This window comes from Anthonomus grandis, chromosome 6, assembly GCF_022605725.1.
Source record: "Anthonomus grandis grandis chromosome 6, icAntGran1.3, whole genome shotgun sequence".
Classification (NCBI taxonomy): domain Eukaryota; kingdom Metazoa; phylum Arthropoda; class Insecta; order Coleoptera; family Curculionidae; genus Anthonomus; species Anthonomus grandis.
Genome location: NC_065551.1, coordinates 22,124,492 through 22,141,362, shown reverse-complemented (window position 1 = coordinate 22,141,362; position 16,871 = coordinate 22,124,492). Strand labels below are relative to the sequence as shown.

Here is a 16,871-nt window from a genome sequence, read left to right as displayed (position 1 = left end):
AACTACAACAAAGAAACATATTATTAATATACCAAAAAACTACAGTGATGCTACTTATTTTAAATTCAAACTTGTTACCAAAGAAATGCATTCTTTTTTAATCAGGCGCAAGCATAATCTTTGATTTTATTAATTTTTTAGGCGCACAATGCGAAATTTGCAGATATAGATGAAGACAACGCGAATAAATTTCAAATCAAGCAAACATCTGGTCAAGTATCAAAAAGATAAAAAATATGTCAATTAAAAGCTGTTGGAAATCAATTAAAAAGAAACTAAATTATAGTGTTTGGTAAAAACATCTAATTGCAACTAAAAGGGATGCCGCTACAACTTGCCTTAGAAGAACAGCAATATATACAATCTATTTAAATGGGATTCGACTTCAGCACCTGGTTTCATACGGAAACATAAACTTAATTAGTGGGCTTTTTTTAAATAAATTTAGTGAAGGATGACCGAAGTATGCATCTTTAGTTTTCTAACTGCATTGCAAGAGTTGACTACTTCTTCAACTTTAATACGAAGTGCAGCACTACCTTTATCTTCTCTATTTTCAAATTTAAGATCTACGAGTTCCACCCTTGATACTGACTGTAGCATAACGCAAAATTTAACACCAGAATCCCAGGATTTCTATACATAACAGAGTATCAATAACTTTGAAGTTATGATACCTCATAGAATTTCAGCCTATCCGTGAAAGAGCTGCAAGATCACTCGGTGATCTGAAACCAATCTAGACCACCAAAAAATAGTATTTTAGCTGCTTTAATCGATAGCCTTACAGTTCATTTCTAAATGATTAAAATTTAAAAAATTCTTTTTCCAAGTTGGCATATGCGGCTTGTTTCGCTTATGTGTTAATATATTTATATAATTTACTTTTCACGTTCCATAGTGCCTCTTATTTCAAATTTTGACTTGCAGGCTTAAATGTCGTATTTTTATTCTAGCATGACATTTTAAGAACAAAAAAAATACCTTGAAGATGTCATCAATCACTAATGTACTTAACTAAACATAGGCATTCATTCATACCTGTTTAGTTAAAGTTTAGTAGTCAGCAGCGCCGGGTAGGAGACTCTGCCATCAAAATAGAATCAAATGGATCCAGTGGACTAAACTATTCTGCTAATTTTTGTTGTCCACTCGCACTACATTAATAAATTAGTAGCTACTCAACTAAATTACTAGCCTATTATAAAAAGGCAATAGAATCCATTTAAGTTATGCATATTTTCAATATATTTCTTTCGCAAATCGACTGCCGAAAGCAGATAGGAGAAGTTGCTATGGTACTATTGATTTTAACCTTCTTTGACTGGATTGCGTGACGTCAGTTTAAGTTAAAAAACAACTTTTTATTTGATTATTTGATCTTACATACCTCAAAAGCTTGATAATAATTATTAATAAGAATAATGCAAAAAAGTTAGGAAATAGTAAATTACTGTTAACCTACTTTTTACCTTTACCAATATTAAAAATTGATTAAAACTTAATTTTGATTAGACTGAACGTTAGAGCTAGACAGAGGATTTTTTAACAAAATTTTTTCTCAGTTTTATTTATATGAAAACAAATCCGCTTTATTTAGGTTGTGCAAAACTTTAATATACTTTTCTGCCAAATTGAATACTGAGAAATTGCTGTGGCACTAGTAAATTAATTTTATTTTAAACATTTTAAATTAGTTTAAATTTTAAAGGACTTGTCGAATTGTCGACAAGATTGTGAAGTCGGGTTGCATTAATTTTAGCTTTTTTAGGTATAAAGTCACAAACAATTTTTAGGTAATAATATAATAAAAGTAATGGAAATAAAAAAAACAATTACCAATATAATTTATTTATCGACAGATAGGTTATAGTACATATTATATTTAAATCCTTATATTTAATATAGGTTTTTCTTGGCTATATCAACAATCTCAATGAATTTTTAAATTAAAAGATTAAAGCAATGGAAATTATTGTTTGTCTATGTTTAAATTACAAAGTAATAATAAGTGATTTAAATGAAACTTGTAAAGAAGGACTATAATTTTGTATGGATTTTTCCTACATTTTAGGTCCAGTCAATACTTTTCTATCATGGAATCTATTTAAAGTATGGGGTAGATTAGTCTATACAATATTTTTATTCCATTACATCGTTCAAGCCATGATAACAAACTCCAAAAAGACATCAACATATTTTTCGGATTTTTTGACGGTAAGTTTTGATACGCTTCTCTAAGATAAACCACATGCAAACTGTAATAAGATATTTTAAAATCAATAATTATTTTTTTATTTATAGACATATGACTCAATTGGGGATGTGGCAGTAATGTCACTGCTTGCAATACCATTATCATTGTGTTTCGAGTATCCATTTATGCGATTATGTGTGTATTTATTTAAAGATAAAAGTAATTGACTTTTTAAACATCTATTATGCATTAGAAAGTTTAATGCTCCATTTTTTTTAGAAAATAATAAGAAAATTGGAAGCGATAAGGACCAAAATGCCTAGAAAATTCACTAACATAATAATACATTTGCATTAAGGAAACACAGTCACTAGTACAATTATCTTTATATTAGATTCACCAGTAATAATATATTACATCATAAAGCTCTTGTTGTAGCAATAAAGTTAAGCTTTGCTAGTATCGTTGCTTTCTTCTGCCTCAATTATATTTTCTTGTGCTAAAGTGATTTCCAAAAATTTGCATGGAAATACCACGCATTCCCCATTTGGTTCTTTGGCATCCTTGTAAACGCCACGTACCAATAACGTATTTGAACAGCCAATTATAACTAGAAGCATAAAGCTAATTAGGTGAGTTAGTATGCAGCTAAGCTCAGGCTCACCTAAAAAGAAGATTTGGTTTTTTTAAAACGTGTTAACAAATATAAAATATTTTTTTATCTTTTGACTATCGAAAAAGTTGCGCAAGAAGTATGTTAGACTTATACAAGACTCTTATTTAAATTTAGTTACATATTAATGTGTATTATATTCTAAATCAATTAAATCAAGTTTACAATTTAAATTAGTTTATATTAATGTATACTTACTTGGTATAATGTAAATTATTGATAAGCTCCAAATACCCCTCCAGTATAAAATAGTAGCTAATATGGACATTACAATATAAGTATCAGCTGCAATAATTTTTGGAACTCCTGTCAGTTTGGCACATAAGGTTTTAAAGAAATTTTGTAACCTATATACCAAACCTACGATTATAATTCCTAAGATCTGCAAAATGAAATAAATAATTTCAAATTTCGATATATATTATAGGGAAAATATACGTATTAGTCCCTTTCCCTTTTTTATGTTAGCTATCATACCATGCTATGTTACTTTGTACACTGTAGCCCGAAATAACTCAGCTGTACCTATATTTAAGGAGTTTTTAAGCATGCGATTGTTTTTTTTATTGGAACTTTATTTTCCTAGTACATTCCTTGCAAGAAAATCTGCAATAAGTGAAATCTGTTTTTGTTTTCAATATGTGTCCTTCGAAGTGAAAATATTGGAGTTTCCGTTTTTCACAGTAATAATTACTTTCTTTTCCTTGCCCACTCTGCTAAAAACCTCGATATTTGTTATAAAGTCTCTTTATGGCATCCTTAATTTTCTATAATATAATAATAGGCCAAGTTTTTTCATTTCTACTTCATATTTTATTGCTTGTTCACCAGAGTGCCGAGATTTATGATACTGCTCACTCGAATTATCGTTTCTTGATTAAATATAAGTTGACAGTTAATTAAAGGCTTGACAGTATTAGTATTGTCTGTGCTTATAATCATCAGTTTTGCCTTTTTTATATTATAACGTCCAGGTCATATACTTTGAATGTACTTTGTTCTTTTATGAGTTTTTGTAACCCCTCTTTGCTGCCGGCAAAAATTACCATAGTTTTCTAACATACTTTCTGCATTCAGAGATAATCGTGAATCTGATTATTCTAAGGGCTTTTCTATATATAATGTCTCAATAAATATTGAACAATAATGAAAAGGTAAACATCCTCTTCTCATTTTATCTGTTGTCTTATTTTTCGATTCTAACAAAAGGTGATAGATTCCAGTACGGGTTAACTATTATGTTGAAATCTATAAAATCCAAGCCTATATTTTTCAAAATTTCTATAATTGCTTGATATTTTATCCTATAAAATGCCTTTTGATAGGCAATCAAACATGTAAAGACTCATGTATCTGCATTGGCGAATTGAAACTTAGATGCTTTATATGGCATCTCGTACTAAATATACTAACATCTCTGAAATCAAACTGTCTAGGTAAGAGTTCTGTCTTATAGAATTGTCTTCATAGATCCTGTAGCTTCTTGTATGACTCTTAGAAATAGTTTTAGTAAAAGACTTATCAAGCTTTAAAGTCTTTACAGTATTTAGCTCCTGATCAGGAATCTTAACATAATATTATATCTTATTAAACACGTTTGTTAATAACCTAATGCTGCCTTCATTAAAAAGTTTTAAGAACTCTTATTTATATTATCGCATTTCGGAGACTTATCTTCCTTCATGAAATTTATTGCTGCTTTGATCTCATCAATGAGGATAACAGGATCTGTATCATCTTATCTAATTTGGTAGGCTTAGCTTTTGTGTCATAAAAGAGTTGTTCTCAGTATGTTTTCCATGTGTCTTTCTAGTCAGCAACATTAGTTATAGGGGTTCCCTCATTGTTATACGATGAGAAGGGGATTATAATCTAAGGGTATATCAGCTTCCGAATAGGCTTTTACCGACTTACAATATTTCTGTATCCTTTGGTCATAAGTATGCAGTTATGCAGCAATGTGGTTTCTAATTATGTAATTTATCCTGTCACGAGGAGATTTCCAGGTAAATAAGCCTCTAGCTGAGACTTTGAATGAGGTTTTTGCCATAATGAATTCTTACTCTTCTGCAAATAAACCAAACACATTTCTTCTATATTTTCTCTTTCCAGGCCCATATGGTCCTATGATATATCCTATCAGTTACTTGCCCCTCTTTGCGTTAAAACCGTCCATATTTTTTGTCATTTCTTGTTTAAGTATTTCCTTTAATTTCTTTCTAATTTGAAAATAGAATTTTTTACTTCCTTGTCACAGTATTACGTTATTGCTGCATACAATTGAACTAAATTTGTATTGGTTAGTGTTACTTTAAAGTTAATACTGGAGCAAAGTTTGCGGCAGATTCAGCAATTGACTTTTTCATTGAAATATAAGCTCTATGTTTGTACTCTCTCTTTGTACTTGCCAAGTAGCATATTAGCGCCTGGTAATCGCATTTTGCTTATTTCTTGGATTCAACTTTTAATCTTTTAATTTCTTTAATGGCATTATGAACTTTTCCAACTTTAGTCATAGAACTTCAAGTTGTTTAAAGTCTCACAATTGGTAACTCGTGTTTAGTATTTTTAATATCTTTATTTAGATCTGATGATATCTTTATGGACAAAATAAATGCATTATCAATTATATATTTATTGTAATATAAGTTCGAGACTTTGACCAAACTTGTAGCTTTCGTAAAAGTTTATTAAAAAAACTTAACGACTACTTTTAAATTGGTCAAGAGCCGAACATTCCAAGTGGAAAGGCTAATGATCAGGGGCACTTCAGGTTTCTCCTCTTCCCTGGATTGTATGGATTCTAAAGGTAGCACAGCTGTGGTGTTCCTTGATATCACCAAGGCGTTTCAGAAATTCAAGATATCATAAACTTATATGCCTTTTAATATTGTTAAATTTTTTATTTGGTATGATGTTGTTGTTCATGTATGTTCCATTAACGAAGAATTCCATTATTCTTATAGGTAGGTCCTGGTGGTAGAAAGATATTCTTTGACAGGCCCAAGGTCTCCAGGTTCCTATGCAGCTCTCTTGGAATGACTCTTGGGCTAGATCCTTGACATAAAGGTCACTTTGTCTAGGTTCTACAGCCAGGTTCTAGTGGCCAACAGTATATTTCCTCTTCTTTTTAGATATTGTAGTGTAGATGTTGTGCTATTGATAGCTTTTTTCTTCCTCTGACCCTCATGGTCATGTCAGTTTTGTTTAAGGTATTCAGCAATTGGTAATGACAGATCTGTGTCGGTGTGTCGATAGAAATAAACGATTTTTTAAGTCCATCTCAGCATTATCGTTTTTGGTATGCGGTAAGAAAGTTGTAATTTTAATTCGGTTCGGTTTGGATTACTCTTTAATTCGGTAGTAACCTCCAGAAATTGACAAAAACATTATAATTTGTCAATTATTTAGTCTGAAGAATTTTGACATTCCGTAATTAAATTCGGCACTCAGGAAATTTTTTTATAATTCAGTGCTTATTAAATAAAATGCTTTATGCAAAGCGATATGTGATATGAGATATGATCAAACTTCTTCATATCTTTATCCTCGATCTGACAATGGCTTTCTCTAAATGAACACTATGCAAAATCGTCTGTAATGCAGTGGTTGATTCTTGCCTTTTACACTTTCATAATCTTGACTTTTTATTAGTTAATCTGGCTTTAGGACCAATTTCGCAATCCAAGAATAAGAGGGTATCCTTTTCTCTTACTGGCTCCTTCACCTCAAGCTGCTGTTGCCATGTTAATTTATAGTATATTTTGGGAAAATTTGCTACTTACCAAGCTCATCCAAGAAGACCAAAGGAAATTATCTGGTAATAACAAAATGTCTGTTATCACCCACAGGCCTCGCCAAAATGAAACTACCAGATTTCCCATAACTGCTACCGAAAACATAGCATCCAAAATAGTTAGTCCCAAGCTATGTTTAGTCTAAAAATGTATACAATTTACAAAAAAATTATACTAATTATGATCATAAAAGTATAGTAAAGAAAATAAAGAAATTTTTGTACTGCTATGTGTAACTAAAGTTCTTGATAAAGTACTTCAGATACTCTTTACCCCTTCATTAGTTTTTAACCTCCCTCGTTACGCATTGACATTAAGCGCTTGATAGCATTAACATTTAGCGCGAGATTAACCGCATTGATATTAGTGCAACATAATTCGAGTGTAGGTGGATTTAGATTATTATATGCATAGATTAATTTCAGTGTATGTGACCACATTTATTATTAACGACTGTAGACGTAATAAAATTTATGGAAAAACTTTTTTGTTTTCTTCTGTATTGTATTATTACTTTAATTTTAGTCATGTCGTCTTACAAAACTCAGAACGCTAATGACTAAGGTTTTATCTAAAAGTTAATTTAGTGTTGAACATAAAGAAATGGACGATAGAGAGGACTTTGTGAAGGAACAGCAGTAAATCAGTAAGTAATCAGAGCAGGATATTGGTGACTCTGATCCTGATGTAAACTAGTCGAAAAATCTAAGACCTTATTTTAAGACCTACACGTATTACCTTGAGAAATCTCTAAATTGCTTAAAGGAATACCTTTAAAAAACGTTTACAGTCGCCAAGAAAATTATATGTGTAGATTATCTAACTCTAGATTAGCCAAGAAAACTAAAGGTGCCTTTTGAGGTATGGAGATATTTTTTGATAAAATTATACTACATATTATTCTTCAAATTACTAATAAATACCTTCAGTGAGAGAAATTTAAAATCAAATCATCTCAAAGCTGATAATCTGTGAAAAACCAATGCATATTGATGATTAAAGCAATTGAGAGGATAAAAACATAATTGATAGACTTGTTCCAAGCTCGTCAATTTTTAAAAGTTTGTTAAAAAATTTAAGGAAAGCTGTAGTCTACCGATATATGTTACTTCTGATCAAAAGTGAGCAGGTGTTCAGAGGAAAATACATATTTCTTCAGTACATAGCATTAAAACCTGCCAAATATAGATTAAAAATGTTTACTTCAAGCATCAGATCAAAAGATGTTATGCTGGAAAGACTTTGCAAATTTATTTATGGTTCTGCCCGCAACTTGACCATAAATAATTGGTTTACAAGCGTAAATTTTGTGACTCGATTATTTAAATAAAAAATAGCCGTAGCTAAAACTTGATCCAAGATTATACCAGAAATAACCTTTAAATTTTTAGATCAAAAACACTTAACTAATTTAAATTTATTTGGCTCTTAAAAAAATTTTACCAATATCCCCTATGTGCAGAAGTCCTGCTACTTTCATCCTTACATTATGATAAAACGATTCATTAGCATACTCATTACTTACGAAAACCCGAAATTGTTACATATTACAACAGCCCATGAAGGTCGTAGACGTTGTAGATCAATTAAATTCAAAACTACAATTGCGCTAGAAGTACAAGGCAAGAATAAATGAAAGGAGATTAGTCTACTCCTCAAAGAGTAAATCATCTTTCTGGAAGCCAAATAAGTAGGTCCCAAAGCTTAGTAAAGCTCCAAAAATTATAATTTTTTAAATCCTAATGATTACATTAGCTTCAGCACAGATATCATAAATACTTATTTTTCATCATCTGAATCAAAGAACTCGTTATAAAACTTGGGGGAACTAAATCAAAACCTGAGTATTATACATATGCACCACTAACGCAAAATGTAATTTTAAATATTATATTTTATTTAGACTCACAAGGCTGAACTTTTATTAATGATGTTGATTTGTTAAATATCCACAAATTTCACAAATTTATGTTTGTTCTGGAACGGGGTGTCCAACATTGTTTTCCATCCAAATGCGTTAAATCAAGTAAAGATGTAAATACTCCAAAATAATTTGTAAGTAGTTTTAGTTTATATTTAATCTTCTCCCGAAGATGCTAACATTGTTAGCGAAATACGTGTCGAGAGTAAAAATAAAGATTTTTGGTTAGTTAAGTGACTCCAAATTGGTTTAATAATGAATAAAGAGAGATGCGTGATATATTTTGGGAGGCATAAATAGTCTAAGAGGCATAAATAAAAATTTACATTGATAGCACTAGTTTTACTATTTAGTGATATTTCACCTACAAATACAATTTACACTCTCTAAAAAATAAGCGAATCCAAGATGCGTATGAATGTTAGATTACCATAGAGATGTCCAAAATGTAGAAATGCCCATACCCTTTTTATGGACTTTTTGTAATAATATAATGTAAGTTTTATTATGTTTTTAATAAATTTATTTCTTTTATAATAACCTTTTATATTTTACTTACATAGTTTTCAATTTTTGACAATGGTTTAACAACTGAAATGCGTCGGGATTTTTTAAATAAAGATTATGAAGTAAACGGGACCCTTCGCCTATTATTTTGCTTTGTATGAATGCTATGCTGTCTCATAAATATTCACTAATAATCCCTTGTACAAAACTCATAAATATGTATATAAAATCTGATAAATCAGATCTGAGGCATAATGCTGGCAATTACTAAATTCATTATTTCCTCTAATACCAAAGATTTTTTGAGAGTATACTAAAAAACCAGCGCTTCAATAACTTGGGAGGCAAATTTTCTTATCTCGCCTTCTCAATTTGGGTTTCGACAACATCCGACTACACAGGCAACATAGGACTAGACTCTATGGTAGAGGCCTTTGAGGAAGGACAGCACATGCACATTTATTTTACATGAATTTCTTGTGAAAAAGTTAGAAGCATGTGGTATAAATGGGATTATCGTAAAATTTCTAAGCAGCTACCTGCGTGACCGTTACCAAGTCATATTCTTTGGATAAAGCACCTCAGATGAAGCTTATTCAACCCATGAAGTACCTCAAGGATCAATGTGAGCCCCTTGCTTTTTCTGATTTTTATAAATTACATACATCACTTCATACCTCAATCCAAACTAGTATTATTTGTTAACGATATAATTTTTTCTATTAGAAATTCCGATAGGGAAAATCTTGACAGTAGTGGATCTGAGAGTATTAATGTTTTTGGAGACAATCTTGTGCAAAAAAAAATCATGCTAAAATTAAATAATATGACTCTTGGTCGAAGAAAGACTGCTGTGCTCAACCCTCGTAAATTGAAATTTCTGGTACTATATTTTAATCCATCTCTAAAGTCATATTGATTTACTGGCTGGTCCTTTATCTAAGATACTTTTCCTCTTAAAAAGGTTAAAAAGGGTATTACCACTTTTTTTACTGCAGGCATATCATACTGTATTTTAATCAGTGGCTTCCTATAGTCTCATTCTCTTTATATTATCTGTTCAAATTCTTTTTGTGCAGGAAAGCAATAATTATAGTTATCAATGGTGTAGATCATCCACACTGTAAGCTGATCCAAAAACGTGTTTTATACAGTATGGGATCATGACCATACTCTGCAGGGCAGGTATATTAATGAATGCTAAGTGTATTGTTGCAGGAATTATGAGCTATATTATCTTAATTCAAACTACCATCATTATCCCACAAGTTAGGTAAAATTCTTTAATGTTTGGCAGAAAGCATACGTTTCCTATCTTGAAATCAATTTTGTAACACATTAAAAAAAAATTACAAAGCATTCATAAACGCCACCGAATTTACACTTTGTTGTGTGTTTCTGTATTTTCCGATGTTCATGTTAATTTTTATTTGCATTAAATGTATTGTACGATATAATATGCAGTATAGGTATTTTAATATTTATTTGTTAATAAAACTTACATAGGTGGCGTTTTTTAGGATTTAGGACTTTAATAATGAATGTAAATTGTTTTCCTATTTCATATTTCATTAAGTCTTTGCCTTTTGATGATTTTATCACCTGTGATAGTACGTATGCTGAATAAAATTTTAATTTGAACTTAAAGAAGGCGCTGCCGGTAGTCTTCTATTCCTTTCTGTAGGTAGGCTTGATTTAGTAGTAGTTTACGTTAAAAACAACCCCATAATCAACATGAAAAAAAAATTTTCTATAAATAATATTGCATGATTTAAAAAAACCTTTTTACACCAAAAAGTTACTCTAAGGACAATAGCTGTATTATCAGGAATTATAGAAATGAGTGGCGTAAAACAAATTAAGAAAGCATAAGTAATAAGAACCAAAAAAAGTATGTCACTGTAGATGTTAAAACCAAAACCGATGCACGCGTTTTTCTTTCATGAAGTGCAATATATATTATATGCCTCGAACATCTACAAGAAATATGTAAGATTAGCGTAAGTAATTCTTTATGATAAGTATTTTTTATTATGTTTATTTTAAATTATAAGAAATCTTTTAAGTTCATTATTTTGAATAATTTTTGAATGTTGAAATTCATACCGGGTAATTCAAAAGTAAGCAGCATCCTTCGGGGGGCGTAATTCTTGCATATAAATAAGACAGAAAATTGCTATTAACATGGGCTCGTAAACGCTTGATAAGGGAGTTATTCCCTATTTAATAAGGCACCTTAAAGACGATTTTTTCTCTATAACTTTAAAACCGCATACAATAAAATTTTGATAAATGTTAAACTGTAAAACATTAGATAGTAAAAATACTAAATAAAAAAATTAAAAATTTTAGTCAGTGGCGTGGCATATAGGGGTGGGTAAAAATTAAAATATCATTATTTCTTTTACGCTTTGTCTTATTGCGATTTTAGTTGGGAATTACGAAACGTCTAGAGTTTTTTACGTAAAAAGGGTACTTTTAGTTCTTTGCGATAAAACGTTCGATTTACGACGAAAATGACTGAAAACTTTCTGAATATTCATGTAAATTTAATAGTATTAAATTTGGTAAAATTAGTTCGCATTTAAAATAAAGTTCAGTACCTAATTTCAAATCTTGTATCGTAAATACCTTCTATAAAAACCTTTTTTACTATCGTGGACAGAAGGATGCATTTAATACCTTACGAAATTTATTCTGCCGGTATTTTTGGTAAATCATCTATAATTATCATCGTAAAATACGTTTGACTTAGCCATAGTGATCAGTTAGAAGAGTGTTTTTTAAATTAGTTTATTAATAATAAGAATTGCCTTTGGTGACTTAGTGTGTATTGAGTTTAATAAAGAAAAATGAATTTTACGTATAAAGAACAAGCTGATATTTTTATTATGTATGCAAGGGCTTTTTCCGACATTTTAGCATTATCTTTAGAAACCATTTAAATAATGCTTACCCGCAGCATTGAGTAGGTCGTGGGGGTCCAGTATCATAGCCACTACGGTCTCCTGACCTAAACCCTCTGATTTTTATTTATGGGGACACAAAACAGCTTGTTTATTCTCGCCCAACACCCAATGTTGATGTTCTTAGACAAAGAATAGAGGAAGGATTTCAAACAGCTAAAAACAGTCCATGAATTCGTCCACGAGTGCATTGTAATTAAATAAAAAGATTAGGAACTTGTCTTTTGAATTTTTTTTTGCATTTTTTTAAATAAATTTTTAAATAAACAGTTTTTTATGTCGAAATGCAGACTACCTAAATTTCATCAGGAAACATACGCAAATTAAAGTTTTTTTTTCACGTAAAAATCTCTAAAGTTTTATAATTTTTAAATAAAACAGAAAAATAACCCAGACCGTTAAAAAAATAGGGATGTTTTAACCCCTACCCGCCCCCGTATGTGACCCAACTAACTAAAAGTTTTAAATTTATTTATTTAGTATTTTAACTACCGTCTAATATTTTATAGTACATCAACTTTAAGAATTTTATTGTAAACGGTTTAAAAGTTATAGAGAAAAAAATCATCTTCAAAATGTCTTATTAAAAGGGACATAATTCTCTTAGGAAGCGTTTGCGGACCCATTTTAATAGGAATTTTTTGTCTCATTTTTATGCAAGAATTACACTCCTGAAAGAGTGTCATTTACTTTTAAAATTACATTGTATACTCATGTGCTATTTAATAAAGATATTTATTATGAATTTCATGTTTTTGTGTAATGAATAAATAAAAAATATAACAACAATTTTCAAGACGTTTTCTGATTTATGCTTTCAGTGATACCGAGTCAACTACCACCAGTTATAAAAGTAAAACGACTAATGAAGGGTTAAGATTTATTTTTAAGTTTTAATGTAATCAAAAGTAAAAACACAGAGTATAGAAAATCTGTGTTTCTTAAACCCAAATTCTGAAACTGATTCTTACTTTTTTACGAAACATCGTTGGAAACCGAAATACATAGTTTCCCTTGTCTATGCAAATAGCAAATGGTGGAGCGGTAGCATTTCTTAATCCCTTAATAGAAATTAATGTGGTAAAGCATAAGCCACATAGCAAAATCATCCATAGACTTCCCTCTTTTTTAGCAACTCCTTCGGCGGTAAAGCGGATATCAAAAAGAAGGTCTAATAGGCCCCAACAACCTTTAAAAAAAGTATATGAGAGAAATTATTAAAAGTAATTAAATATTTAAAAAAAAACAGAAGATTAATAAGACTATTATATCGTATTATTTGTTATTTTACTAAATTGATTTTGATTTAATTTGATTGGATTAGACTTAACATAAGTATTTTATTAAGGTTATTGAGAATCACATTTTAAAATTTTAAAGTTTTTGCCTAACTGCAAAAACGAGATGATTTTCTGACTCGCTAATCTAACAATTTTATGAAATAATATTACATATAAATTTTTATCTTAATTAAAGGTGGCGCAGTATTAATAACACTTGAATCTTAAAAAAAAAAATAATAATAAAATTTAAGTAATAAATCTGATAATCTATACTCTTTGGAATATAGTTTAATATTTCATTATATACGTCATTTATCAGAAAAAAAAATGGTTCAAAATATTAAAAAATTAAACATACCTCTCCAATGTAGAACTGTAATCGTCAAAAATACGTAAGTATAAAATCTTCTTAAGAAATGCGACACTATTTTCAGTGACCAGTGTTTATCCGATTGTACTATAGCGCTGTGGAGGTGATCTTGGCTAACTGCTAATACTATATGAATTGTTATACCTGAATAGAAAAACAACTTAATATATAAAGATAAGCAGAACTACTTACTATAAAAAAACATTGGAATAGAAGGGTCTAAAGAATGGTTCTGACCTCTTTAGAATTTTCAAATATATTTACATATTTACTATTTGTAGAACTTGTGGCACTCAATAAACTGCATTTAAGGGGTTCTAAATATAATCACATAAGAAGTGTTACTTACTTGATGTAAGAGCTGATTGACAAAAAATTAGGATGAAGAAATTATTACTTTTGGATGTAACACGTCTTACGTTGAAAAAATCTGAAGATATCGAAGACTAATAAAACTACAGCACCGACCTTGGTTTATTATTAGTTCCTTTTAAAGTAATAACACTATCAGGAGATCTAGCAATTTGTAACACATTTAGGTTTAAAAAGAAGTAGATACTTTGTCAAACGTCTTGAAGAAATATATGTATATTATTGTATATTGTAATGATTAAACCATGCTTTAGTTTTATACTAGAGAAAACCGTACAAAATATCGTATTCTTACTAAGTTATCTTATTACCAGTTTTTCAAGGTTATTATGATTAACACTGAATGTATGTGGATAAATTTAAATTAAAAAAAAAAAATCATTAAATAAATGGTGCATCTGCGAATTCTTTATTTATATTTTCCCGAAAGCATTTCTTCTAAGGTACATAAAAGTTAGAAAATTCCTTTCAGTAGTGCAGAAATACTAAGAAATTCACAAAAAAACTTTTATACCGAAGAAAAATATTTTTATAACTGCAGTAAAACCGAAAAGAGCTTTCATTTAAGATTAAATTTATAAGAAAAATAAGAGAAGCTCGGCTAGATGCAATATGAATGCTCATGAAATGAATTACACGTAATGATACTGAGTATTGGGAGGGCAATTTCGTCTAAATTAAGCTGCACATAATTGCTTAAAAAGCATTCCTTGAAGATTAAAATGGGCGATAAACGATATTAGTAGAAAATCTATTATAACATTTCTTAAGGATGATCAGATATTATTTATGTATTATTTTTTTACGTATTTAACAGCATATACCTAATTAACACATAGACTTACCCAATATAAAAGAAACTGATAGAGGAAATTTATCTCCATGAATATCCATAAATCCCCATATTCCTCTCCATGTAAACACAACCAGTGGGGTAACAATAAGCACTGATAGCAACACATCCACAACACTGATCACTGGCAAATTTTGCTTTTGTTTACTCTCTTGACGTACTATAACTATTTTTTGTAATCCATCCTCCAATAGACCCTCTTCAGCATCCTTTTTATTTAGATCCATTATTATAAAATACCAAAGTTAAAGCATTTTTTGCGAAATCTAATACAAATGCAGACATAAACCAACTAATTTATATGTTTGACACCGTAAGCCTAATCTAAACAGCAAATAAGAGACAGTATTAATTGTATTGTTACAGATTAGCTAATAAACAAGGCAAATATTTACATCTATGATGTTGGCCTTTACAAAGTGGGAATTTGTAATATAATAGTCGCGATTACTATAAAATCACGCCAATTTAGATTATTTATCATTTATCTGTTTTATCATTGTAATAATTTATGTTTTGATTACCATTAAGGTATAATCATTTACTTTATTGTCTATAGAGTTTTTAATTAGTATAGTCATGATTATTTGGAAAATTTATTTCGGTCCTAGTCGAGCTCAAAACTGAATATCATAGATATTTTTTTTAAGATATTAAACTAAATACAAACTTAGCACTAATATTACATATGAGTATAATGATTTAATGATATTTAAAGATGTGCTACAATATATATATCGAATAAAGGTAAGAACATTAGTAAATCTTTTGATTAAAATTACTATACCAACTGAAGGATATATAATAATATGGTTTTGTTGAGCAATTTAAATAATATTAAATGAGTTTATTAGATATACAACAATAAATATTTAACATAATAATCACCAGAATAATCTTATTATGACTAGTGGTTTGTTTGATTTGGAAATCAAAGAAATCATTGGAAGCAACTTGTTTATTTAATATCTTCGTTTTATTATTTAATCCTGGTTCTCTATTTGCTTCATTATAAAAAAATAACTTATCCAATGTTTACATATTTTTCAGATAATTGAAACCTTTTCGAGATTTCCATGCTTTTGGCAGTAAATTTTAATACCCCTCCAGGCATTTCACGTATTTTGTTTCTAGCATTTAAATAAATTTATTTTAGGTATTTTAATATTTTTTGCGGTTTTTAGGTTTCCAGAGCAGAGGAATTTTCTTAAGCATTTACTCATTTTAATGTTTTGTATATAGTTAGAAACCTTGCTTCAAGTTGTAAGAGTATTTTTTTTGTATTTGATTTAATTTGTGTTCTAGGTATTATTTATTTTTACGGCGTTTAATTTATATTAATTATTAGTTTAAAGTTGTTTTTTTTTTAGATTTATTGTGAATAAATGTGTAAATTTATTTTAAAATTAAAATAAGTTTCAAGATTTTTTGTTAAATTATTTTAATTTAAAATTTTATTAGGTAAGTTCTTAACTATGATGGTAATGGCCGAATTTAATGAATGAATTAAGTATATGATATTGCAGATAATTAATTCAAAGTTAATAACTCACATTTACTAAATATACGGTACTTTTAAGAATTTCATAAGAAAATACAAAAAAGGGTAGATTCATGATAAATTTCAAACGCTCAGAGTTTTTGTGATATCGTTTGCTGTTATATCTTTTTATAATAGTGAGAAATCCAATATAGCTATCCTGCTATTTATCTTAGTGTATTTCATAAAGAACCTTAAAATAACAACCCAAAATTAACAAGAACACTAGAAAATCTTTAATTACTTGAGCCTAAGCTAACCCTGTGTAAAAGTTCTTTTGCACAATTTTTTACTAACAAAAAATCAATTTTTTCAATTCATTATTATATTATGAGTCTTATGGACAAACTAAATATATGTTAACTATAAACCTTACAATTTTCCTATTTCTT

At 29.3% G+C, this 16,871-nt stretch overlaps 2 protein-coding genes across 4 annotated transcripts in view; one reads left to right on the top strand and one right to left on the bottom strand.

Moving 5' to 3' along the window:
• LOC126737101 (O-acyltransferase like protein-like) overlaps window positions 1–2,657 on the top strand; it is a 21,747-nt gene extending 19,090 nt beyond the window's left edge. For both annotated transcript variants that reach the window (XM_050441815.1, XM_050441814.1), the window contains exons 10-12: window positions 2,075–2,217; window positions 2,305–2,416; window positions 2,477–2,657. In XM_050441815.1, the coding sequence (XP_050297772.1) occupies window positions 2,075–2,217; window positions 2,305–2,416; window positions 2,477–2,520 (299 nt within the window). In that variant the 3' untranslated portion in view covers window positions 2,521–2,657. The remainder of the gene's footprint in view (window positions 1–2,074; window positions 2,218–2,304; window positions 2,417–2,476) is intronic.
• Window positions 2,568–16,871, bottom strand: LOC126737102 (uncharacterized). Of its 2 annotated transcripts, XM_050441816.1 has the most exons (7): window positions 16,856–16,871; window positions 14,932–15,263; window positions 13,703–13,858; window positions 13,033–13,250; window positions 6,656–6,808; window positions 3,069–3,252; window positions 2,568–2,861 (listed from the first exon to the last, which is right to left on the bottom strand). In XM_050441816.1, exons 2-7 carry the CDS (start codon window positions 15,164–15,166, stop codon window positions 2,644–2,646), a joined length of 1,164 nt encoding a protein of 387 aa, XP_050297773.1. In that variant the 5' UTR covers window positions 15,167–15,263; window positions 16,856–16,871; the 3' UTR covers window positions 2,568–2,643. The 2 variants fall into 2 exon arrangements, with proteins under 2 accessions (XP_050297773.1, XP_050297774.1); XM_050441817.1 differs by lacking the exon at window positions 16,856–16,871 and having other exon boundaries at window positions 2,568–2,807; window positions 14,932–15,374.

What these genes read in the sequence shown, in the direction of transcription:
- LOC126737102 (XM_050441816.1), bottom strand. Translation starts at nt 15,166, where the DNA reads ATGGATCTAAATAAAAAGGATGCTGAAGAGGGTCTATTGGAGGATGGA. An exon ending in ATCAGTTTCTTTTATATTGG is followed by an intron (nt 13,859 to 14,931) that starts GTAAGTCTATGT and finishes TTTTCTATTCAG; the next exon opens with GTATAACAATTCATATAGTA. An exon ending in AATAATTTACATTATACCAA is followed by an intron (nt 2,862 to 3,068) that starts GTAAGTATACAT and finishes TCTTCTTTTTAG; the next exon opens with GTGAGCCTGAGCTTAGCTGC.